We start from the raw sequence: 26,823 nt of genomic DNA, 5'->3' as shown, positions 1-26,823 counted from the left end.
TTAAAAAGGAATTATGTAATGTTGGTCAAGTCACTTAACCCCTCTCTGCCTTGTGTTCTCCATCGGAGAGAGGTGGTGTTGCCGAGTGAGCAGAATCTTCTCTCTTGGTGATTTAGAAGTCACTAGAGAGGCAGCATGGTGTTGTGGCTTTGGAACCAGAGAGACCGGGCTTAAATATAGCCCTAACATTTTTCAAGTGGTCTCAGACATATTTCCTGAGGCTTTTTGAGCCTCACTTTTCTAATTACTCAGAGTGTAGAATAAACACACACTGATCTTTAAGCAAAGGGATCTCTTCTCAAGACTCCTCAGTTTGTTCTCTGGCTGGATCCTTTTTAGGACTCTGATTTTGTAGAAGCAGGGTAATCCACCACTCCCACGCACGTGATGCGTGTTTTCTTCCCTCTGAGGAGTTACTCAGTTCTGCCTCTCCTGTATGATATGGTAGTAACAGGGTCAAATCTTCTGGGTCCCTCACTTCTATTCTTTGCAGGTCTACCTATCTTTTGCATTCTCTTTACCTGTTGTTGAGAGCACAAGTGACCTGAGATAGGAGGTCATGTCTAAGTTTGTGAAAAGAGTTGTTTTTAAGCAGCTTAAAGATTGTGTGTATGGTTAGAATGGCCTTTCATTTTCAAGTTTAAGGCTTCAGTTCTGTTGGGGTTAGGGGAACAAAGCTGAGGCAGCTCTAATAGTCTCTCTGTTACACTTTTGTCACTTCTATAACTTCTGAGGTTTCTGGTTTTTGTACTGAGGTCCCAGAATCCTGTAAACCCACCATAGAAGAGGCAGAGGAGGAGGAAGACTGATGAAAAGTTGGAGAAAGCTGGTGGGCAGAATAATGCCAGTCCAGTTGCTCTCACCTGTGCTGGCAGGAAGATGTACCTTTAAATTTTCTGTCTGTATTGATAGGGACACAGTGATTTTTGCTTAGAGAAACCTCTGTTAAAAATGACTTAAATTTATGTAATGTTATAAACCAATGTTACCTCAATAAAAGATAAAATTTAAAAATGCATGTTTTTAAATGCAAGAAAATAACAGGAATTTGGAACCTAGGTGGAGATGAAATAAATATGCATAATTTTTTCGTTACTCTTCTTAAAATGGCAAGAGGGATATCTGGGGAAGAGGATATACTCTGCAAGCAGCTCTTCACCATGTTGGAATTTGGGGAGTCCTCTTAATGCAGAAGGCATGCCTCTTTCATTGTCGTGTAGCTCTGATTTCCATTCTAAACTGAACCGGTACTGGTTAAATTAGCATAGTAGCAGGTTTTTGGTAAGACATGGCTGTTACATAGCATCTTACAAAGTTTGTTTGGAGTGAGTCACAAAGGGTGGTGGTGAGTAGAAACCTTTTTAGCTGTGTGTTTTTTATTTCTTGTTTTCCTGTGCCCCACCTCGCTAATCTTGAGAGGACGTGATATGGTAAGATAGCCATCGTAATTTAGAAAGGAACATGCTCGATCCCTGCCTCTTCTCTGTCTAATGAGTTCATGTAAAAAATATATCAAAAGAAAATCTCATAGCAGAATCCTCACATTTCAAAGGGGAATATATTTATTATAAGAACTGCTGATTCATTAGGAATGCTTCCTAATTCGAACAGCAACAGCTGCTTCTGGTTAGAATAAACTCTATCTCCTCTTTTGTGCCCTGTCTCTCCAAGGGGATGTTAAATTTGGGTTTAAGATTTTTTTCCTGCTTTAGCTTTTTCTCCCTCTTTCCTCAATTATGATGCTTTATCCTTCTCAGTGTTCACATGATTTGAGCAACCCACTGTACCCACCCCCCACCTTTAAAAATGACTTTTATTAAGATTACAAATGCTAATAAAACTCTTCTGATAATGTATTTTGTTTGCATTCACAGTGGCAGCAGTGTATTGTACAGCAGCAAAGAAAAAGTTGAGACACGTTGTAGTCATGAATTCTAAGTGCAATAATTTAAAATACAGGGAGCATTTCAGAAGCTGCCATTGTCCATTAAATGAAACCACTGTATTAACGTATCATAGCATGCTGTTCTAATCACTTTTCTCCAAATACCAGCTTTTCAAAGAAACATGGCTGTATTTTTTTATACAAAATCTGAAATCGTGTAATTGAATGGCTTGGCAGAATAGGTAAATGAATGTAGCAACATGCATTCAAATATGTCTCTTTGGTTTGTAATGAGCTGATTGAAGTTCACAGTTGTAAGACTTACCATTTTATTTCCTGATTTTACATTCTGGACCCAGACAAAAATGCCATTTTTTTTGTACTAACAGAAAAAGGAAAAAGAGCAAAATTGTTCCTAAAAATCAAGTAGCCCTTTTTGGGGATCTCTATTGGATTCTGAGCTCCAGTAGTCTTTATTCAAATGTCCTTCTATAAAATAAAGGATCTTCTAATGTGACCATTTCTATTTAATTTTAGAATTATTAGCAACCTCTGTTAGGGCTTGAATAAATTCTGTCACATCTGATGGGGTTGGTCATCTGCCACATGTGTGTGCACATGCTGATGTGGGAGAGATAATTGGTGCCTGTGCACACTTCTCTTATAGCACTTATCTCAATAATTACACTTGTTGATTTACACATCTGATTCCCCCTCTAAACACTGAGCTCTTGAAAAGAGAAATTGTGTCTGATTAACCTGTGAGCCCCAGGACAAAAAGGGCCTTACAGTCAATAAATGTTTGATGACCAAATGAGCTATAGAATACTAAAGCCAAATGGGTGTCAGAATAGATACCAAAATATGTACTAGAGAGAAGGATCATCAGGTTTGGCGCTAAACAGACATCATTTCAAATCCTGGTTAGTAAGGGACTATGGGAATTCCCTGTGGAATCCAGTTGAAATTTTGATCTTTCAGGACAATTCTGGATACTGAAGACAGCAACTACTCTACTATACATTCTCTTGGACAAGAGAAACCATATTCTTTTGCGTCCTACTTGGTAGGAGGCATAGCAGAAAAAGAGAAGAGTGAGTAATAGTGGGGCATTGGCCATTCAGTAGGGACAGAGATAACTACTTCCGGACTTGTTGAGATGTCTTTTTGGCTCTGCAAATGGGTGACTCTGGGTAAGTCCCTTCCACTCTCTGGACTTCTGTTCCGTCTGCTATAAAATGAGAGGGTCGAATAGTTTAGAGCAGCTGGCTCCTCTTAGCCCTCTTTTGCTTCACCTGGTTGGGCCAAGAGGAAGAGAGCTTGGGTTCTGTTTTTTCTGGTCATGGAACAAATCCTTGGCCGTACCCATAGTTTATGGTCAGATTTCTGGGTTGGGCATGGTTTCTTAGTTAGGAGAAAACATGGTATGATACAGAGGTATAATACACTACAACCCCTGTGTAGACAGACTTGTTTATTTCATTCACAGGTGAGATGTGTCTCAAGTAATTTGTTAGTGTTAAATAACATAGCTAATGAAGTTTGTGAATGATATATTGTTTTAATACATTAGGTGGACTGAAAGTATTCCTGTAATATCCACTCGCTTGGGATAGAGCAACAGCTAGTGCCATGGAGCGTGATACATGGGAACGCCCACGGGAAATATGTTACTATTTAAACTTGTCCTTCATTGGTCAGCAGTGGGAAAGAGACTCAAATATACAGTGTGGCATAAAAAGTCATGATAGAAGCCATGCTAGATCATGATAATATTGTCTTATTTCATTTATATGACTTCTGAAAAAGGCAAAATTATAGGAATAGGAAATAGGTCAGATTCTGGAGGTAGGGGAAGGGTTGACTACAAAGGAGCAGCAGAAGCAAATTTGAGTGGTGTGTGATGGAAGTATTCTGTGTCTTGTCTGTGGCTGTTATACCACTGTATGTGTCTGTCAAAACTCGTAGAACTGTACATCCATAATAGTGAATTTTAATTGTTAAAAAGAAGTTAGTTTTGAAAAAGGTAGGTGGTAAACAGATGATCTCAATATAGTGTGGTAAGAACTATGATACATTAATAGACACCCCATGAGGGGTGAAGAAGATTGACTTGGATGGGGTACAAGGGAGCATTTTGGGATCCTGGAAATCTTGTATATATTGATTGTGTTGGTGTTTACACAGTTGTATATCGTGAACAAAATTTCTCTAAATGCACATATAGAATGGGCAGGTTTTATTGTATGTAAAGTATAATTCAAACTTGATTTATAAAAAAGTAAAAGGACTGTGAGCTTTGGAACCCAAAGACCTTACTTCAAATCCTGACTACCACCTTACTAGCTTGGCGATCTTGAGCAAGTCACTGCACGTCTTTGAGCCTTTGTTTCTTCTTTGTTAGTTATAGCTGAAGATACCCATGTCATGTAGCTGAGGTGGAGGGTAGAGATGAGGAGTAAAGATGATGTCCCTTGAACTGCTTGGTCCAATGCTTGAGGTATTACCACACCTGAGGTATTAGATATTTTCATTTCCATCCCCTGAATGGCTCAGTGTCGAGAACTGGTCTTTAGCTGAAGCTCCTCTATTTTAGACCCATAAAAGTGAAGTTCAAACGTTTGTGAAAGGTAAAAATGTTAACATCCATATGTTTGTTTAGTGATAACTCTTAGAGTCTTATTACTGTTGCTATCTTTTATATCACTATAGTATACTAAATCTTCTAGGGTTAAGTCTTATTTAATTAGTTAAGAACAATATATGATATTTCTTCAGTCAGGGAAGCATGAGGAATTACTTGCAGTGTTATCTTAAGTTCAATCATTGAGGAATGATTGAAAAATTACTGATGAAGTGTTTATACTCCCTATCTTTTCCTCCTTTGCTTTCATTCTGTCTTTGAAATGAAATCTTTATCTTGTGTCAAGTGGATAAATACTAATAAAATCTGTTGATCCTGGCACACAATATAACCTTAAAAGTAATTGTAAAGAATATACATTTGCTTGTGGCACTCAGCATTTTAAAGGCCTTTAAAATAATCCAAAATATTGCTTAGAACCACTCCTTCTCCTGAGAGAGGAAGTAGACCTCTCCTGCCTAGCAGAACAGAAGCTACCTATTTTTGAGTGCCTGGTATGGTCTGTGAACTGTGATGGGCGCTTTGTATTATTTGCGTTAAACTATTGTCACTAAATTTGTATTAAATTGCTTAATTTGTTCCGTATCATGGCCTTGTTAGGAAAATAGGAGGTTTTGGCCTTTTGCAAAGGAAAGTGGGCTTGGAAGGATGAAGAGACAGCTCAGGGGGAGGCTGCTAGTAGGCAGGGGAACCACACCTGCAGCTTCTGAAGGAGGCTCACTCTTCGGGCCAACCTTTGCCTGACAGGAGCTCACTTTTTGGCTCTTCTGCTAGAGCCAAATCCTTTTTTTAATTGCATTCAATAATTTATTTAAATAATTAAAAGAGCACTGACAGAAGTGTTCACTTTTAGAACCTCCTTCTTCCTTGAGGACGTATACCAGCTACATGGATCTTAAAACCTTTGAGTTTGTCTGCTTCCAGACTCCCCCTTCCAATTCATCTTCCACTCTGTTGTTAATACGATCTTCTAAAACGAAAAGTCTGATCAAATCCCTCCTCTGTTTAAAACTCTTCTTTGCTTTCAGGAAAAGAGCTAAACTCCCTGGTCTTGCACATAAAACTCCTCACAAGCTGGTCTCTGGATTTCTCTAGTCTCATCATCTACTACTGCCAGGAATCTGCTCTCGAGCCCCATCCCCACCCTCCCCCCTAAAAAGTCACACAGAGAAGCCTTTTGTCCCGCCCTTACGTGGGATTCAGCCACCTCAAGCCATTTACAGTTCATTGTCTCTGTGCCTCTGGAATATTAGAAGTGCACTTTTCTTTCATCTAACTTCTCTTCCTCGTTTAGTTGATACACCTGTCTAGTTGAGATGCTCTTCTTCAGTGTTCCCACAGCTTTGGGTGCCCAGGTGTATCACAGCATCCTCTCATTGCATTGTGGTTGACCGTTCACATGTCTCTCTTCCCCTGTGAGACTTAGGTTTCTCGAGGAGACAGCACTATGTCTTGTTCATATATTTGTCCTGGCTGTCTCATACAGGACTGACATATATTGATGCTTACTAAATATTTATGAATGATCCAGCCTTGAAGATTTGGCCTCAAAATCTAACTGGGGAAAATAGATTCTGACCCTTGTTTCTTTCCTTCTCAACTTAGGGTGGCCTTGGATAAGTGAGTGTGTCTCACTTTCTGAGGCCCACCAGGGTTTATTGAGGCTGACTGCTCCCACATTAAGGAAAGTCACTGAAAACATTACTAGTCAACCACTCCTGCCCTGGACCTGAGATCCATGATAAGCATAGTGCAGTGGAAAAAGCATGAGACTCTGGCGTGACCAGTTTGTTAAAGAGCGCAAACTTCCATTTCATCCAGAGAGCCTGTTTGGGAACTGGGTCATCACTGTTATTAAGCACATTTAAAGAAACAAGAAGGTAGGCTTTTGGTTCTGCTCTGCCTGACCAATCCTCCTCCGTACCACCAAGCAAGATGACTGGGAAGTTGGTGGGCTGGGAGGAATCACACATGTGGCTGTTTTTTTATTTAAAAGTTAATAAAAGTAATACATATTTATTGTAGAAAGTTTGAACAATATAGGAAAACACAAAAATGAAAACTGATTTGTATGTATTGTACAGCATGCTTTTATATCTAAATATATTATAAATATTTTTCTGTGTTAAAATATTTTTCTATAGTGTGATTCTAATATATAATATTCCATCATTTTGATGGTTCATAATTTATCGTGAACTATTGTACATTTAGCTTTTTCCCAAGTATTTGCAGTTATGAATAACACAGGGTACTTAAAAGACAAAACAACTTTTTTCTAATTTTTAAGGCACTGCATGCTCAATATATAAGCCATAGAAAATGTAGAAAAGAATGTAGAAGGAAACAAAAAGTTATCTACAATCCCATAACCTGGAGATAACCACTATTAATTTTTTATCTTTTTTTCTAGTCTTTCTATGGGTGTATTTGATTGCATATGATACGTAGTTGTGAATATTCCTTCTTTTCAGTCTATATTATTTCATGGGCATTTTCCTATGTCATTGAAAATATCTTAATTTTCTATTGCCTGGATTTACCATAATTTATTTAACCATTCTCTTATCATATGTTTAGCTGCATGTGTATATGTTTTGCTATTATACATAATAAAAAACTACCGTTTAAAATATATTACCAAAAAATTAAGCCACAGCATTTAATACTGGTGAAAATATAGTAAAAATAATTCACACATACATTTTCTGACCTTCTTTTTAATATTCTGCTTTCAGTAGTTATGTGCTTGTTGAACACAACTTTCCTGCTCTCTCATATATGTGAGTTTAAGAATTTATATCAGAGAGGCTGGCCCGGTGGCACGCGGTTAAGTTCACATGTTCCATTTCTCGGCGGCCCGGAGTTCACTGGTTCGGATCCTGGGTGTGGACATGGCACTGCTTGGCAAGCCATGCTATGGTAGGGGTCCCACATATAAAGTAGAGGAAGATGGGCACGGATGTTAGCTCAGGGCCAGTCTTCCTCAGCAAAAAGAGGAGGATTGGCAGCAGTTAGCTCAGGGCTAATCTTCCTCAAAAAAAAAAAAAATCAAAGAATTTATATCAGAGAAACCTATTTCTGCCAGAAGGTTTGCTGGTTGAGCCTCCTTTCTCTAAAGATTAGTTTTTAGGGTTTATTTTGAGGGAACACACAACTGGTAGTACTACTGAGGATTTATGACTTACGACTTGTTTAACCAAACACTTCACCTTCTTCTGAGCTACCATATTTTGAGGGAGCTTAATAACACCAATTTTAGGCTTTTGTAACATTACAGACTGTGTCCCTTGGTTTATAATAAAGCAATAAACTATAAGCACAAAGATTATTTAAAAAATAAGGAGTGGCTGAGGGGTAGGATTTTTTTATCAGGGTATAACAGAGTGATGGCATTTTATGTTTCACCTCTGATTACCCTGTGGTGGATTCCCATCTCCTCGGGTTGCTCCAGATTGGGTTTCTCCATGTTGTTGAAGGGCTCACTGGAGGAAACTGCCTGTTGCATGCTGTGTCTGTTATGTGGTTATGGTGCAGAAGGAAGGCACGCCTCACCTCCATGCAGGGTGGCCCAGCCATTACTTCTCACATTTTCCAAGTTTTGTTGATGCCTCTATCAGATCATTCCTAATGCCATAATGGTTTCACATACAAATCTAAACCAGGGACCTACTTTAGTGGAAGCTACGCCTTATTCAAGCCTCTACCCAGTGCCTGGCTTACATTAGGCAATGAATAAATGAAACGAATGCATGCACGCATGCATGCATGCAATCTATAAAACAAATGAGCTTGATGATTGTCCCACTTTGACAATTAGAAAACATCTAATCGAATGTAAAGCATATGTGCTGTCTAACGTGCACTTCACTGATACCATTCCCTGAGAGAAATTTCTTTCAGAAAAGTACCTACTGGTATAGTAAGTCGCACAAATCTGCATTCTACCCTGATCTACTTTGTGGCTGTGTGACTGTAGGCCAGTTATTTACCCTTTCTGTGCTTCAATTTCCTTATTTGTTATCTGGGGATATGATGGTACCCATTTAATACAATTAGTATGAGGAGTAAATAAGCAAATGCATATAAGGCTCCTGGCACTTGGTAATTCCAGAATAAATGGTGGCCACTACTATTATTATTTTTATCTGTTTGGTACATCAGGAGCAGCCCAGCAGTAAAGGTACTTGGAACTAGGTGGATCCTGCAGTTGGACAGATTATACCCTGTTCAGCAGGTTGGCTGCATCTCTGTGTGATTAATTTTATACAAAGAAATTTGCTTCCCTCAGTCTGGCCCAGGTCTGGTACAAAATGAGGTAACAGTGGAGGTTTTCTTTGGAGTAGAAGGGTCTGGCGGGCAAGACAGATGCCTGTGGCAGAATGAAGCAAGGAGAAGGGCTGCTTGGCTTGCACAAATTCCTGTTTACCTTCCCTCAGAACCCTCAGTCTCGTTTCCAAAGACATTTTGGAGAAACCTCTTGGTGAGAGAGTTGCTCTGTCATGAAAGGTAACTTGAGAGCAGTTTCCTGTCTGTCTTTCTTGCCAGCTCTCTTAGTTGTAAGGTCCTACTTCATCCCCAAGGGAGGCTTTGAACATCAGCTGTCTGGAACAATCTCTAGGCTTATCACTTATTTTAATGTTCCTCGCACAGGTCACTCTTGGAAGTGGTGCTCTGGGCAATCTCACCCCAGTATGCTTCCCTTCCTTTATTTAACCTCTGACCTGTGAAAACAAGAGTTAATCAAGAGTTCTAAGGTAGCTAAGAGGAAGGGGAAGTGTTTGGTTACAAATTAAATATGAACAAGTCATAAGTCATAAATCCCCAGTAGTGCTACCAGTTGTGTTCTCAGGTTGCATATGGTACTGGGTGTTTGGGTTATAAATTCAAGTGCAGGGCTGTCTGATTGCTTGGGGCTAGGTGCTAGGTTAGTTTTCTTTTGGCCAAAACTCTTTGCCTTCTAAAACATTACTTTTATTGGACCAGCTACATTCATATCCTACTTTCTCTCTGTGTGCCTGTCTCTCCTTCTTCCTTTCTTTACCTGCCTGCCTGCTTGTGTTGATTGGTGTGCTGTTCTGTGAATTGAGACAGAACTGCTTTCCTGAAAGAAGTTAAGCATATGGAAAAAGTTGCCAGGAAAAGGCCTTGAAGCATAGAGCGTAAATGGGTTTAAGAGACAGCCAGACACTTTTATAGAGAGATTTGCGATTGAATGATCTAACATTCAAGCGGAGATCTGGGGTAGAAATGAACTTAAATGAGTGCTATTCGTGGAAAACTGATGCCCTGTCTAATCTAGCATTTCCTTAATTGTCACCATAAGCATACATTTAAAGCTTTATACTTTAAATTAAAAAAGGCAACACAGTCTGTTTAAGAATCTATGACACAGGCCAGGGTTTTTCTAGATAAGTTCTTAAAAATACGCATCGAAGGTAGCAGAGACATCAGGTCTCAACATGGAGCACTGGAAACTTAGGATACCTATTCTGCCAGGTTTGATTAAAACATTGTAAATCAAGCTATTTATATTTGAGTTTCTGAATATAACTTGTACACTAATTCCTAAAGCAATAAAGAGCTGACACATGACTAGTGTCCCTGGAGCTGGCAAAGTAAGAAAACACGCTGCATTGTTGGGAGGCAGCCAACACTGAATTGCTCAGAACACTTAGAGCTGAGGGGGGTTTTGGAGGCAAGCTTTCATTTTATCAGGGAATTACAGTGAGAACCACAAGGTGAGATTTTTAAATCCTAATCTCAGGATTGATCATTATACTTGATCGTGTTGTACAACTAACATTGTGTTGTATGAAATCATACTTGTGTCTGAGCTGTGCTTTCAGTAGCTGTGTTGTCCTAGGTAAGTCATTTCACTTTTCTGAGACTCGGTTTTCTCATCTGGATAATAATTCATCTCATAGAGTTGTTGTAAAGAATAATATTTCAAAGCACCTAACACCTGATAAATGTTTTTCCACCCTTTCCCTGTTAGCTGCCACTTCCTAGCTCTAAAATGAGAATGATATTAAATGGCATCTCATTGGGATGATTAATTTTGTTGTTTATTACTGAAAGTAGGACAGGACTTCTTGTGTAGTCATTTCTTCCCTTTGTTGTGTTTTTTTTTTTTTTTTCAGTAGAGACAATGTATTTCTCTTTTAGTCTATGAAAGCTTCCATAAGGTGGGCCTTGGTTAGAAACTCACTAACACATTATATTATATTACAGTAGTAATTTAAGCCATAAAATAAGATGCTCTGAATGAGGAAAAAAACTTGCAGGTGTGTAAATACAGGAATGGACAGCATCATAAACTCTCTTAGGAAAATGATGAAAGGCCTATGTGCTCACCCTCTCTGGGCTCAATGGAAAATATCTGAGAATTACACGGAATTGTCAGTGCGGGTGTCATTACTCTAAAGATCTTCTGTTACCAACACTTCACCGGTGATAACAGAAAAGTGCCTCTGTGCTTTCCTCCTGAGCAATCTCCCTCAATCACAGTAATACTGTCATAGAAAAGAAGGCGACAAATCCGCTCTCTAAAAGCAACAATTATTGAATACCCATCAAGAGAGAAAAGAGCCTTGTTTCCAAAATCAGATCCAAGTGTGTGTTTGGGTAGATTTACGTAGGCACAGATGTTTTATGGGAGCTTTCTGTGTTTTTTCCTAATGCAAATTAATATTTCTACTCATTCAGTACATACAATATATTTTCCTGCATGGATGTAATAGGTATCACAATGGGATGTTAATTATGGATATAAATCAGAGATTCTTGAGCTTAACTGGATACCATAATAAATTTACATTTGAGATTAGCAGCTGTGAGCAAAGCCAAATGCTCAGACTGAGCAAGACTGGCTCTGATCTCCCAAAGAGGGGCTGTTTTTTCTCTTATTTAGGTTTCTCTGACTTTTGATCTTACTAGCAATAAGAGTACGATTTTATCAGGGAAAAATGTTACTCACTCTGTTCTAGGCACAGTGGTAGGTGCATTCACATATGTGTCACCATCACAACAGCCACGTGAGGGTAGGTAGTATGTCTCCATTTCACACACTGGGGAGGAGAAGCATGGCTCGGGCCACAGCTAGTGACAGAACTGATACTCAGACCCAGGTAGGTCTCCTGACTTTGCAGTCTGTGTAGAGTTGATCAGCAAAGTGTCATTTCCTGTGGGAAGGCTTTCCAGAACTTCCTTGTTCCTGTTATGAACCTCTATCATAGCACTAACCCAGTGCTGCTATTATCTGCCCCAAATGCTGCGACCTGAGTATCATTCCCCATGCACCTTGCAGAGTGCCAGGCATTTATTGGATGGAGCTTAATAAATGTGGGGGAATATGTGGTTTGATGGATGACTGACTGCAATATTTGAAAAATGAATGATCTGGAAATGTGTGATGTTTGGACTGTAAATGTCACCTTAACTTTAAATTCCAGAAAATGTTCATTGAAGCTTAATGTGGTTAGCTCAGGAGGATGTAGTGTGCTTTGCTCATGGGGAGGAATGTGTACACCTTGGTGCTAAGGCTGTAGTTTGAGAATTGTAGACCAGCACACCTGGGTGGTTTTGATTGCGCTCAGAGGTGGGTATGCTTGTCAGCTGAGCATGATGGGGGAGAAGATATGTCTTATAGAAGCCAGTGTGATTGGGAGCTAGAGTCTTCCATATTTCCCACCTCCCATTAGGAGAGAGAGGAGAAGGCATGAGAAGTATAGGAGTAGAAGAGAGGAAAGCTCATGTTAGAGCTTTTTCCTTCAGTAAGTTTGGGAGAAGAGTATCTTCTGAAGAGCAAGAGGATGGGTTGCAGATGAGAGAAGAAGGAAGAGTTTGAAGCAGACTCTGTAGGAGTTATGGGGCTTGATGCACTGACACATTAGAGTCTTCTTGAGCAGTTTTGGGGATTTTTCATTTTGTTTTGTTTTTTGAGGAAGATTAGCCCTAAGCTAACATCCACCATCAGTCCTCCTCTTTTTGCTGAGGAAGATTGGCCCTGAGCTAATATCTGTGCCCATCTTCCTCTAGTTTGTATGTGGGACACCTGCCACAGCTTGGCTTGACAAGCAGTGTGTGTGTCCATGCCTAGGATCCGAACCGGCAAACCCCTGGGCTGCCGAAGTGGGGAGTGTGAACCTTAACCACTATGCCACCATAGTGGCTGGCCCCTTGAGCCAAGTGGTTTTTTAGGGGGAGGGTTATAATTTTTCTGACATAACACTTCTTGTTTCACTTTTACAGCATTATCATAAAAGGAGCCATTTTTCCCAAAGTATTTGAGGACTTGATCAGTTTCCCCAAGGCCTCTCTTAATCCTTTGATGTTGAATTCATTTTCTTTTGATGTGACTGTTTTGCCACCATCCTTGCTTTTCTTGATTTTTCTCTTTCTCCCTTGTTACTTGGTCTGATGCTGCCAGGTCTTCATTTGTGGTTCACTCTGCCTCAATTCTAAACAGGTGTCCAGCATCTCTAACCAGGGCTTCATGAAATCCTACATCCTTTGCAGAGGTTCTAGTTTTACTTGCATTTTACTGTGGATGTTTGACCAACCGAGACACTGACAGAGAAACAGAGGTAGATACTAGGTCAAACCAGAAGGGCTGAGTGGGGACTTACTGGTTTAAGCGGTCACATCATTGGTGCATATTTTTGTCATATAACAGCTTGTGCTTTCCTATCCACTTTTGTGACTGTGGGGCATGAGGAATTCCTACACAGAGACCTGGAGGAGCCTCTGACCCAGACACCAGGAATCAAAGAGAGCTTCCCAAAGCAGAGATTGGCCAGAGGGTTGGGCAGAGAGGGACAGGAAGAGTATTCCAGGTGCCAGATTGGGTATCTCTGTCTACATCAGTTACATTAGTTATTTGGTATATATCTTTTTATAGAAGAGGAAACAGTCTTTGAGAGGTGATTGCTTTCCTCAGGTGTCACAAGTAGTAAGTATCAGAACTGAGATTCACCCAGGGTTATTGGACTCACGTCTTTGTTCTCTCCAGCGTATGCCATGCTGCTCTGCCTTTGTAAATTTGGGGGGCTTTTTAGTTTTTAATATGAAAGCTTTAAATACTGAATGCCAGATAGCTTTAACCAAGGGATGCTTTGTCATCTGATGATTCTTGGCAAAATCTGCTGACAGGAAGTAAGAAAAGAAAGGATACCTCTCTGAGAGTACCCAAGACGGAATTTTAAGAGCTCTTCAGGCAGTGGAAATCACCAAGAAAAATGGAAAGACCATATTCTGTGTCCCCCTTCTCAGCCTTAAACTCATTATTCCAGACATGAGTAGAAGCAGCTCCGCCACGGGTCCCCCTCAGGGAGGTACTGCTTCGTTACATCTTCTAATATAATGGTGTCTGAGTGTTTAAATGGTCCAAGTTTAGTACAAAGTACTTTTTGTTTTATTTCCTTTTTATATTGAGCCAGAGCATTATAGTGATCTTTTACAAATGGTGTATATAACTAGATGATATTTTCTAGGATTTTCTTTTTAGGATAGTAGAGTGGACACTGGTTTTGGTAAGACTGAAATCCACTGGGCTACCCTGAGGGGAAAATAATCACTTTCTACCTGGTTCTAAGTACTCATCCTTAGAATGTTACTCCTTTTTAACTGTCCCGTTAGTTCCCCACTGATTATGGAATAAAGAGGAGGCCCATCGGTCTGACGTGTGAGAGGCCCTCTAGGGTCTGGCCCTTCTGCCCCCCATCTCATCTTTTGCCTTTGAGCCTGATACCCTGGTCTCTGGCTTTTCCAGCTGCACACAGTTCTGAAATCAGGCCCCGTGGTTTGTGCCTGCAAGCCATTGCTCATGAGTTTTTTCCTACCTGTGATACTCTTTATCCCGATCCCTTCCAACCTTCCCCCTGTATACTGAGAACAACCTCTTTCAAGACTTAGCTGAAGCTCAGCCTTCTCTGTGTGATGAGTATTGACTTCCACAGTTGTAACCAGCTGTTCTCTCCATTTGATGCCCTTCCCCATAGTCACGGTTTTAAAAGTTTTATTTTGTTTTCTCAACTCATGTTGTTATTCTATATACTCTAGTTGGTCTACTTATGCTAATTTTTATGGAAGAAGAGACCCTTTAGATTCTCTACTCTCCATTTTATTTTAATTTGAAAGAATAACAAACATACAGAAAAATCCTGACTATAATACAAATGCCCCATTTGGGAAATGTTGCCAAAATAATACCCAGTAACCCCTAAATACATTAGTGTGTATTAAAAAAAATTCGTTTACATAACTACATTACAATCATCAAAATCAGATAATTAGTATTAATTTTGATACAATAGCACCATATAATACTTGGACCCTCCCATTCATGTTTGTGTATATGTGTATATACATGATGTAGGTCAGAATCACCTGTTGCATTTAGTTGTCGTGTCTTTTTAGTCTTCTTATTCTGGAACAGCTCCTCAGTGTTTCCTAGACTTTTATGAACTTGACATTTAGGCTATTAATTTGTAGAAAGTCCCTCAGTTTGGGTTTATTTGATGTTTCCTCAGGACTAGGTTCTACTTCTGTGACAGGAATATGATAGAAATGTTCTGTGTTCTTTTCATTGCATTCTACTAATTGGCACACCATTTCAATTTGTCTCATTACTTCATAAACAGTGTGTCTCCCAGGCTTCTCCATTATTTTTCTCTTTGTAATTAAAAAGTTTATTATGAATATCTTCATCCTCTCCTCATCAAACGTTCACTTCATTTATTTGTATCAGGATAGACTCATGATTTCCTATTTTATTTATTATTATGTAATGTCTTTCTATCATTATTGTTGTGAGGCACAAATTGTCACAGATTTTGTCAGCAGGAGCCCCTCCACACTGACAATTGTGTCTTGTTGATATGTCCTGGTCATATGATGAGCAATGCCCTCTTTTCTAGCACAACAAGGTATTTCCCAGCCCCAGCCCTGGAATCAGACATTTCTTCAGGGAGCCCTGGTTCCTTTTAGTGGAGAAGGGCACTTAGAAACCAAGATCTGGGCACTAAGTGTGCCCATTATAATTGGGGTGTCTCTGCTTCTGGGCCCCCTCAGGGGCTGGAGCTGGAGAATATCTATATAATGTATGTATAATATATACCCATAGGTATGTACATACATACATTTGTATTTTTATTACTTTTATCTATCTCCATGATTTCACACAGTTACATCAAATTCCAATTTGACACCATAGGGTTCATTCTTATTTTCTCCCTATCCATATTTGTAACTGTCTTCTCTGATAGCAATAAGCTTGGTTCCCTTTATATATTTACTTGCTTCATCAGTCTTTATCTGTTCCCCAGTATGTTACTAGTCTCCTTGTGCTATAGCCCCCTTCCTCTGTGGCTGTCTTCCTCACCGCATTTGGACCCTGACGTCTTAGGCAGGGCTGCCCCTGCCACCATCTCCTACCAAAGATATCCATCTCAACTTCGTGGACTCTGGCCAAGCCCTGCTGCTCCCTTGGACTCTGACCTCCCACACCGGACTGCCTTCCAGATGCTCTTTTTACTCCTCTTAGGTTCCAACACCAGTCTACTCAACCTCTTTCTCCTAACATAGATGCTTTCTTTACCTGGTGCCTGGCCTTACCCCTACTTAAATACCCTCCTTACCTGTTTTGAGTTCTGACACTCCATGCCGGGCTACCTCCTGTGTGGGCTCCCTCCTTATCTGCTGGAGGCCTGACTTTTCTTTACCAGGGAACCCTCCTCACCCATCTCGGGCTCCAACACCCTGGGCCATGTTTCCCCTACAGGAAGATGTCCTCCTCTCCATTCTTGAGCTCTGACATCCTACTCAACTATTCTTCCAGTTGGCTACCTTCCTTGACTTAGTCAGCCTCTGTCACCATTGTGCCCTATCACACACATACACATCTACCTTGCTTGGGCTCATCCCACGGCTTCGAACTGAACTATTAGTAAGAGAAGTGGGAGAGCTTTTTAAAATCTATAATGGTTTTCTACGTTAATACTTATGACACTGGAGTGGAATCTCATCATACACATACTTGAACAAGATCGCTCATACATATGTGTACACACACACACACACACACAATAGTGGAATGATTATCCTGACAGTCCAATCAGTGGAGTGAGATTAGAAAAGTGTCCTCAATTGGCCTCTATTCCTGAGCTCAGCTGGAGGATTAGCAGCTCACCAAGGTGATAGATTTAAACATAGTTTTCATTCAATATGTCCCCCAAACTCAGGCCAACTACTTCATGTTTACATAAATCATGTCTTCTATATATTGGGGGCAATTTAAGGGCTTTTTAAGGTGACTGACTGTGGGTCATTTGACTATATGCCCTGCACATCTTACAAGGCCCTGTGAAGACCGTGTCAGTGAGGCTGAGTGTAGGAATACTTGGATGCTGTGTGAGCACTTTGCAAGTTTAAGACTTTGTATTGCCTCACACAAAACAAAAACCTCTCTATTTGACTGTCAGGCCAGGGCGTGAGGGCAGAGTTGGGGACAAATTACTTTAGCCACAATTTGATGAGAGAAACTTGGTTCAAGACCAGTGCCTGGAAACCAACTTGTCCCATTTTGGCTTTTCCCCACCAAGGCTCTGCTGATTGGGTCATGATAATGCTCCATCTATAGATTGTTCCAAAAGTCTAAGCTATATAAAACACTTGGGAAAGAGTTCTAGCTCCCCCCACCCAAACTATTGCTCTTTGTTGTATAGATCTCTCTTTCCCACCAGGACCATGACCTTCTTGAATGAAGGGACCCTTTGTTATTTGTCTTTTTGGCCCGAGCCTTAGACTGAGCCCACTACACAGTGATGCTCTGCCATTGAGGATGTGAGCAGTTGTATAAAGTTGTATAAAGGTGCAGCAGGCTCAGCCATGTTGGGAACTCCTTCAGATGTCCAGGGAGGAGCTGGGTAATGGAGCGTTTGTTTCCTGTCTCTAGATGGGGAAGCAGTGTTTACTCCATGATGACAGACAAGCACAAAATGGAGTGGAGGGTCTCCATATCCTCACCTGCAACCTCGCAGGCAGCGCGAAGCTGTTGTGCCAGCACTAATGAAGCAGTACAGGAAACGCCACTGGATAAAGTTCAGCTGTGAACCCTGGCCTCGCAACAGGGGAAACGAGGGATCCTTTGAAGAAGAAGACAGCTGGGTTTTGGTTTCAAGACCTTAACACTGCCATCACTAGATATTCATCTGTCAGTGCACAGGGGACAACATGTGGGGAACAGTTGTGTCTGGTCAGGCCGAAGGGAGAACGAAATGGCTGATTTCCAGGGTAACTACAGAACCTCCTCTGGCTGAGGGTTTTGCTTAGCGTAGCCAAAAAGAATCGATTTGGTGAGATTGAGGCTGAGTGTGAGAACCTGGGTGCTGTCTGCTAGGGGCCAGGTGGTCCTATCATGTCACCTTCCTGCATCCTCACAGAAGGGGAGGACGCAGAGGCTCGAGGTTCCGGGCCCTGCTATGTTGGTCACTTGAACCTAGTGGCCAAAACTGCTTCTGTGTATATACCACAGTCCTAAATAATCAGAATCCAGCCTGCCCCAGCTCACTTCGTGAAGTATTCCTAAAGTGACTTTAGCTCGTCGCTCATTTACTTGAGGCCATGGTTTCCTTACAAGAAAATATTTTCTCCTCTTGCATTTTTTCCCCTCACTTTCCGGACTTTCAATTGCTGGATTTAACTAGTGGTATTTTTTCTTTCAGGAAAAAAAATCTTTGTAATCCTTGGTTGAATTTGTTTACTAAGAGTCCTCTAATCTGGGCAAGAGTTTTCTTCTGAGGGGATTTATTGTTCCAACTATAATGGCTTTTAACTCTGCCGAGGTTTATTTAACAGAATAGGAAGGGAGAAACTTATCTCCTCCCTAATCCCTCTTGAATGTTTACATTGCTCTGCCAAAGTAAATGCCGTGTAAAGTGGCAGCAGTCATTTGCTCTGTAATAGTCAATATGCAGCTGCCAGAGCTGATTGAAACATATTAACATAAGTGATAATGCTGTCATAGAAGTGAAAAGTTAAGTTGCTTATCAGTATATTTTGATAAGCTACTTAAATTTTACAGTAGCATGTGCTGGCTTCAGACAGACGTAATGATAGAGAGCTGTGCACTTTATCTGTCCTCTCTATTGCCTCTCACTTCATTTATTACCCTCCGCAGTACAGCTGGTAATCTGTACAGGGTGCTGATTTCCCTCTGCCTGGCGGGAGGGAGTCGTACAGCATCAGCACTCCACTTTGTGTCCGGCTCTATCACTAGCGGACACTTAGCTCAGCAGGGCGGAAGTGAGCGGGACGGCAGGCACTTGGTACGACACTCTTCTCCAGGACTATTTGATGTCGCTTTGGAAAAGTTTCCTATGGAGAACAAAGCCATTTAAATTAAGTGACAAAACTTCTCAGGAGTGGGGATGTATTTTAACAATTCTCTAGCACTAATGTGCCTTTGCTCTTAGTCTTTGTTTCGTTCCGTTTGTTCAGTCAACACTGAACTCTGAGGGCATGCCAGGCTCTGAGCTTGGCCCTGGGCAAACAAAGTGAGGAAAGACGTGGTCCTTCCTCTCTGTTTGCGGACAGTCAGTTGGAAAGACTGACATGCTATTGAGTGCCACGTGGTGTGTGGAATGTTATAACAGGAGTATACTGTGACCAGGGCAGCACAGAGAGGAGGGAATTAGGGCGTGAGAGGCTGGGACAGGGAAAGGGTAGGGGACTGTTAGGAGGATGAGTAGAAATCAGCTAGACTAGACCATGAAGGTCACAGAGAGAAAAGGGCCAAGTGTTTGCAGGCTCAGGCAGGCTTGAGGATGCCTGGACATTCTCAGAGTGAGGCTGCAATGAGAGGAGTGTGTATGTGGGTAAGTAGAGAGAAGACAGTCACGGACCACACAGTGAAGAGCCCCAAACACCATCCTAAGAAGTCCTCTAGTGATGGGGCACCATTGCAGGAATTTAATCCAATGTGCTACTTAGATTTGCATTTTGTAAGACCATTCTAAGAGCCGCACAGAGGGCAGAGTAAGGTCAGGACCAGCTGCTGCAGGACTTAAGGGGTGTGATGGTCAGGACCCAGTGGAGGGCAGTAGGGATGGAGAATAAGAGCTCATCCTGTAATAAGTATAGAGAGGGTTCATTTTAGGTAGAATGTTTGATGTAACAGTATGAGTGCTTTCGGCTCATGGGGCCTTTGAGACACCTTGCAGATGGCAGCAGTGAGGTGCTATATGTGCGTGTGGCTGTGTGTGTCCAATCATGAGAAACTTGAATAGAAGCTTTCCTGGAAAGAGTAGGTGTGGTGGGAGAGGCCTCGGGGGCTATTCAGAGACGGTTCCTGATTGCAGAGTCTGCTTTGAATTTCTTCTCTATGAGCCTGTTCTAGCTCTGAGGCATGGGAATAATTTATAATGGATATTCAGTCCTTTGCCTCACCCAGGCAATTTTTTAAAATCCTAGAAATAATTAGCATTTTACTAGTCTGTGTTTCCAGCATAGCCTATGACCGGGAGACTCTTCAGGATATAGAGAAAAACTGAAATGTACCAGTCTTGAATTAGCTCCTGGTTAAATTTTTTGACATGCATACTAATATTTCATATGTTTCCTCTTCTTCCCCCAGCTATCTCCCCTGGTTCGAAGTATTTTATAAGCTACTTAACATCTTGGCAGATTACACGACAAAAGGACAGGTATTTGCCTTTTATTTTATTCTTTTTAACAAGTCAACTTTAATTTTTATGATTATGAAAGTAATACATGCCTTATATTTCATCAAAACATTTACCAAAAAAGTAATGCATACCTATTATAGAAAGTTTGGAAAATTCAGAAAATAGTAGGAAGAGGGAGAAAAATCACTCCTGATAAGTGCCCCCCCTCCCTAAAATAAGTATTTCTAGCATTTGGAGATGTTTTCTTCCTTTACTTTTTGAGTTAAATAAAAAATAGACCTTTAGCATTCAGAGAGTTAATATTCACAATACCTAATATTCCCAAGCAGGCCTCCAAGTTCATGACATGTATTAAATTATGATTTTGCTGAGGCACAAGTTTGAATTGTTCATGTCATACGGCAAAGCTGGAATTTGTGAGTAACACACTTAACTGGCAAGTGACCTAGCCAGCTGTCCCGAGTCCCGTTTCACTAAGGCTTTGTTGTGCTTTCACAGTGACTTTTTTTAAGGGTTTGAGAACTACTTAAAAAGTTCAGCTATACCTTCCTGTACTTTGGAAGAAATGATATGCTGAAGTATCTTCCATGGATGTCAAGGGTCAAGTGGAGCTATAGCTAGACTTTTGTAGCCCACATTTTTCAGGTGCCATAGTAACAGAAGCATTTCTCTCATGCTGGTAAAAATGTTGTAAATATTTTTCATGGCTGCATAGCATTGTGTCATGTACTTTGATTTGCTGAAATGTTTCTCTATTGTTGGGAATTTTTATTATTTGAAGTTTTTCCACTGTTGTAAATACAGCCATTAGCATCTTTGCACATAAAGCATTTTCTTCATTTAGGGTCGTTTCCTTAAGAGGAGCATTTTAAGGTCAAACATTTTTAAAACATTTACCAAATTGCTTTGCAAAAGAATTGTACTGTTTTCTTAAAAGATACCCTTTACTAGCAATGTACAAGAGTGTCTTGGTCTCCATACTCTCACCAGTATCATTTGTTGAATTCATTCTTTATTTGACAAGTGAACAAGTCTCATTGTTTTAATTGCATTTCTTTGATTATTGATGAGTTGAACATTTGTCCATATATCTAACTTCTTACATTTTCTCTTTTTGTAAAAGGCCTAAGATTTTTAGTTAAAGTGATACATTATTATGAAATGTTAGAGAAATTGTTCCCCTGATGTTTTCTGTAGAACAATAGTACTGAGAAATGCGCCATTAAGAAGGGTACCACAGTTCAGTAATATTGGGGTTGGGGAGAGGGAAAACTGTTTTTTGTTTGGATCTCCTTAAGAGTCGCGTAATGTATGCTCTGAGGAATCCTGCAGTGACAAATCTGTGTTACTTGGGGTTTCCCATCTCATTTGGCCCCCAAATCCTTTTTATTCCATACCAGATATTAACATTCTGAGATACCAGCGTTTCCTGGAACACACTTTGGAAAATGCTGTTTTGGAGAAAAGGTGGAAATTGTGTGTATAATGGATAAATCTTTCCTTCAAGTTAGATTTACTCACCAGCCAATGTATTCCAGAGGCCACAGTAAATGGAAAGAATAACTAATAGAAATGGCTCCCTAGATCACTATGTTCACCCTGAAAGGATGCTTAGGTATCAGGGCATTCTGTCATAAAAGAAATGATTTACTCTTTGATGAATGAGTTAGAAGGCCACCGTGGGACTGTTCGTCGATTTCTGATTCACAGTTCACATTAGTCAAACATTCAGGTTTTCACTCAGATTTGAAGGATGTCATTAGTAAATAAAATTCTATAACATGCAGACTCTTAACAGTCTTAGAACTGGAGATTGACTCACATATTTTTTCTTGACATATTTTTCCTTCCATTTTATCCTCCAGTCAGTTTAAAAAGAAAACAAACTTAGTTAACTTTTAAAAACATGTCTTGTCATAGAGGAAAGGCTGGATAGGTACAACCTACAAGTAGGGGAGACAGGATTATTACCCTGTAAAATTGATGTACCAATCCTCTGGACCGTTGCCCCAGTAAGGACCCTGCCTCTCAGAGTGTTGGACACTGAGATCAGTCATGTGTTTTAGTGGAGTCTGGTTCCTTGTACCCAGGACTTTTTTTTATTAAATTTCTTCTAGCTAAAGGAATTATGACACAGATTGTAGGGAATCTACCTACAACTGCTCAATTATTTGCAAGGGATGGGTCATCAGATTCGAACAGGAGGAAAGAGCTATTATTAAAAGAAACAGAACCCCCTCCCAAAGTCCAAAAGTTGTGGGGAAGGTTGGACATGGCAGGCTTCAATTAGAGGGGTGGGGAGTGACCGTGACAACTCAGCATGGAGTATCAGAGCCTAAGCTACGTGATGAGGGTGTCTGTTTGAGTCTTTGACCCAGCATGGTTGTCACACCCTGAATGGGGCAATGAGGGCATCATCCCTGTGGAAGGGATGGCAGGGATGAGAAGGGCATCTGAGCCAGGGAGCAGCCTGGCTGAGGGTGTCAGAGCCTGAGAGACAAGGTGGTTGTTTATGTGGGACGGTGGTGGAAGTGGCTCAGCACTTGATGTCAGAAGTTTACTGGGATCTAGAGGGATCCACAATGGGAAAGAGGGAAGCAGCAGTGGCCCAACATTGGAGTGTTGGAGCCTGGGGAGGGGAGGGCATTTTTTGTTGAAGGAGGTAGACAGTGGTGGCCCAGCACGGGATGTCAATGTTGGATCAGGGCAAGGAGGGCATCTAGGTGGAAAGGGAGGTAGGGACAGTGATAAAAGATTGGTTACATACAAATAAGTAAAGGTTTATTTTAAGAAAATAGGGGCAATATTTTTCACTTTTGTAGAATTAACTACAAATATGTAAAGGGAGGAAACTAGACTGATTCCTATGCTGGAATGGGATTAGAGCCATTGGTATGAATCATGGCTTTCAGTAGATGTGATATAGAAATGAATAGAGATGTAAATGTGTATAGTGGGTCTCTGTATGTAATACATCCCCTGGCTCTAGCCACTGAAAGGGTGTTGGATCAGCAATACCCAAGTAGCAGTGAGGACACTTAGCGCCCAAATCCTGGTTTCTAAAACCTGTTTTCCACTAAAAGGAGCCTGAAGAAATATCTAATTCCAGGGCTGGGGCAGGGAAAGTATAAGATAAACCTGGAAAATCTTTTTGAGCCAAAAATTAAGGAAGTGCTCAAGACATGAGGAGGACATGTCAGAAAGACACAAAGATGAGCTTGAAGGGGCAAAGGGTTCCCACTGGTCACATCTGGGACTATTTGAGCATCAAAACAAATAATGATAGCAAAGGATTACAATCCATTGAATAAAACAGGAAACCATGTGTCCATACTGATCTAAATAAGTACATAGATAAATTAAAAGTTTCGTGAGGAATGGGATATTTATATAAAATATTGCTCCACAAAATGCTTATGAAACACAAAAGGAAAAATGAGTAACCTCACAGGAGACATCTGATGAATTAATCAAATGATCAAAGTGAACATCATCAGCAGTGGGACTAACTGAAATCTAAATTGATAGAAATCATCAGACAATTGAGATTTTACTCTACAAAATGGCTGGTCTCATTGTCAAATTCATACAAATCTAGGAAACACTCAAGAACTTTCCAAACTGATGAAGACTACAGAGTCATAATAATTAAAGGCAACATGTGAGTCTGAACTGAATTATTTTGCTATCAAGGACATTATTGGCACAATTGACAAAACTTTATGGGATCTGAGGATTAGATGACAGTGTGGTATCAATGTTAATTTCCTGATTTTGGTGACTAATTGTGATTATGTGGGAGAATGTCTTTTGTATTTATGGATGATGGGGCATAATGCGGGCAACTCACTCTCAAATAGTTTAGGAACTAAAAAGTTTTTGTACTGTCCTACAATTATTCGGTAAATTTGAGATTGTTTCAGAGCAAAATTAAACATGCATGTGTGTGCACATGTTCATTTCTCTCCTCTGTGAGAAACTTGAGTATCAGAGTTCAGATTGAAACAGACTTTTAATGTGGGCTCATCCTCTTTTTCCTCTCCTTAAATTCACTACCAAAGACAGCTACAGAGCAGCAGAGAGGGCTCTGTGCCTGATCACAGAAAACCTGCATTTAGTTCCTGGCTGTGCAACTTACTAACTAGCTGATTTGAGCCAAGTTGCTTCACCCTTCAGAGCCTCAGTTTTCAATCTGTAAAGTAGGGTAGTTTTGAAGATCAAACAGATAACAATTAGATACAAATGTAAGCTTATTCCTATTATATTAGCACAGAGAATTCCAGAGGGTGGGAGAAATGGCTTTTGAATAATTCTGTAAGCAATGTTCTTTTGAGCACTTTAAAGGTGAATCTGTTTTCAATTGAGTAATTTGTACTGCTTTGTATTTCACTCTGTGGCTCAATTTCACTAATTAAAATGCACAGCCACCATCCTATATTGCATGCTATTGTACGTGGTTCATTTTTAACTTTCCATAATTGGAGGCTGCGGTGTGTATCCAGTGAACACTCAATAAAATTAATTGTGGATAATGATGATGAAGACAAGATCTATAGTGTCATCGTTATTTCTCCCAACCACCCCCGCTCTGTAAGCTAGGATTGTTTGCTTTTAAAAGTTGTTGCTATGGAGTTGAGAGAATAGATGTGCTGAGAGCTTATGGTATATGATCCATAAAAGGCGGTCATGGTAGGTGTCTCACTGAGTAGAAAATGTCAAATTTGGTGTGGGAGGATCTATTTGGCTCTTATATTGAGCCATAAGCAGTGTCTTTTGTCCGACACTGCTTGAGTATCAAACCTGTTTCTGTGCTGGGGCCAGCATCTCCCTAGCCCCCTCAGGCCTGAGGGCCCCCAGCTCACTGTGTATGCAGGTCTCTGCCTAAGGGCTCAGCGTTGCTTTTGTTACTTAGGCCTTTTATTTCTTTCAGGAGAGTCAGTGGAATGAGCTTCTTGAAACTCTGCATAAACTTCCTATCCCTGACCCAGGAGTGTCTGTTCATCTCAGCGTGGTAAGTCGGGGCAGAATATTAGCAATCACTGAGAAATCATTTTGTTGATAACAGTAAGAAGGAGTTAGCCAAAGAGAATCAATCATCTTTTGTCGTCTGCACCTTCCCCACCTCTACTCCCTAATACTCTGAAACCTCTGGGCTCAAGACAGGCGAGGGAGTGGAATTTCTTCCTTTCTTTGGTATTCCATAAGGAATGGGTCCCAAATGTCCTCAGGCACCTCTCTTCCTGGCTGTCATCCCATCATTAGCATCTACTGGATGGCAGATGCTGGGTTTGGAATGAGACGGCTGGCCTCTGCCTCCCCTCTCAGCCCCTGTCCCCGGGCTCCCTAACTCATACTTTACCCCCCAGCACTGCTGTGTGTGCCCTTTTGCTGGAGCCCATCCTGTCGCCCCCTACACCTTCAACACTGCCTCTCCTCTGTTTACCAGGATAACTCATATTCATCCTTCAGAACTAAACTCAGATTTTATTTCCAGAGAAATTTTCTCCTTGACACCCACCAAGCTTAACTGAGATTTTCTACCTTGCCCCAACCGTCTTGTACACTTTTACACATCTTAGTAACACCACATTCGACCAGTCTGTTTTCCCATCTCCCCCACTGGACTGTATGCCCCTGGAGGACAGGGATGGAGAGTGCTTAGCATGGTCCCTGGCCTACAGTAATAATTGCTCCTTTGAACTCCTTTAAATACAAACTATATGTTCTGTAGTGTGCTAGGGTGAAAAATCCTCTGAATTGCAAATTGGGAGATTTCAATCCTGGTTGTAGTTTTCCCGCTGACCTGAGTGATGATTATCAAAACCTTTAACTTCCTGGGCTTCAATTTCCTCATCTATCACATAAGGCATCAGAATAGGGGATCTTTTCCACATTTCGATTACAAGAATTGTCTAATTCCCTGGGTCAAACCCCTGTTGCCACCTTCATCAGAATACTCTAATGGATACCCTTTGGCTGGCTATTGATTATCTAGGGGCTATTTCCCCAATGTTGTGTGGTCTGAACATTTAAAGAGTTTTGTCTTCAGCTTCACTAGAACCAGGTTCAGTGTTAATATTCAGTGGTGACCTTGATATTTACCCTCTTAAAGAAAATGAATATTTCTTGTAAGTTTTTTTGTGATGATCAAATTAGAAGCAATTTTAGTACCAATAACTTATAATAGATCTACTATTTATTAAGTTCCTAATTTATGCCAAGTATGTGTCTCTAATGTTCAAAGCAATTCTACAAGATATATATTACCATTCTCATCTCATAGATGATGTTTAGAGAGGAAAAGTTACTTGCCTATCCAAGGTTGTGTGGTTAATAAGTGAGAAGATTGGGGTTTTCAAACCGAGGGATAACTTCAAAGATGACGTTCTTTCCACTAGGCCATGAGTATTGAAAGAAAGAGAAGAAAGAAATTGCTTAAGGAAGAAATTGCTTCCTTAAAATTCCAAAAATTTGCTTATGGAAGATTGTCTGGAAAAGATGAAAAAATGAGCTTTAAACCTGCCCAGTCATTGCCATATAGCTAGGCAACCTTGCCTTTGTCTCTGTCCCAAGCAGCTTAATCTCTCCGCTTCAGTCTGTAATGACAT

The 26,823-nt window shown here is 40.7% G+C and overlaps 1 protein-coding gene across 26 annotated transcripts in view; it reads left to right on the top strand.

Moving 5' to 3' along the window:
* Positions 1-26,823, top strand: part of DENND1A (DENN domain containing 1A) — a 514,434-nt gene that overhangs the window by 220,779 nt on the left and 266,832 nt on the right. For 24 of the 26 annotated variants that reach the window (XM_070251752.1, XM_070251736.1, XM_070251739.1 and 21 more), the window contains 2 exons: positions 20,164-20,233; positions 25,146-25,226. Coding sequence is in view for 17 of the 26 variants with exons in the window: in XM_070251736.1 (XP_070107837.1) it covers positions 20,164-20,233; positions 25,146-25,226 (151 nt within the window). In the remaining 9 variants the exon portion in view is untranslated. Of the gene's footprint in view, positions 1-17,484; positions 17,823-20,163; positions 20,234-25,145; positions 25,227-26,823 lie in introns of those variants that run through there. The other 2 variants (XM_070251761.1, XM_070251756.1) reach the window with 2 other exon arrangements.

The sequence above is a fragment of the Equus caballus genome, chromosome 25 (genome assembly GCF_041296265.1).
Source record: "Equus caballus isolate H_3958 breed thoroughbred chromosome 25, TB-T2T, whole genome shotgun sequence".
In the NCBI taxonomy this organism is placed as follows: Eukaryota; Metazoa; Chordata; class Mammalia; order Perissodactyla; family Equidae; genus Equus; species Equus caballus.
Note: the sequence above shows the minus strand (reverse complement) of the source record. Positions and strands in the feature narration are given on the sequence as shown.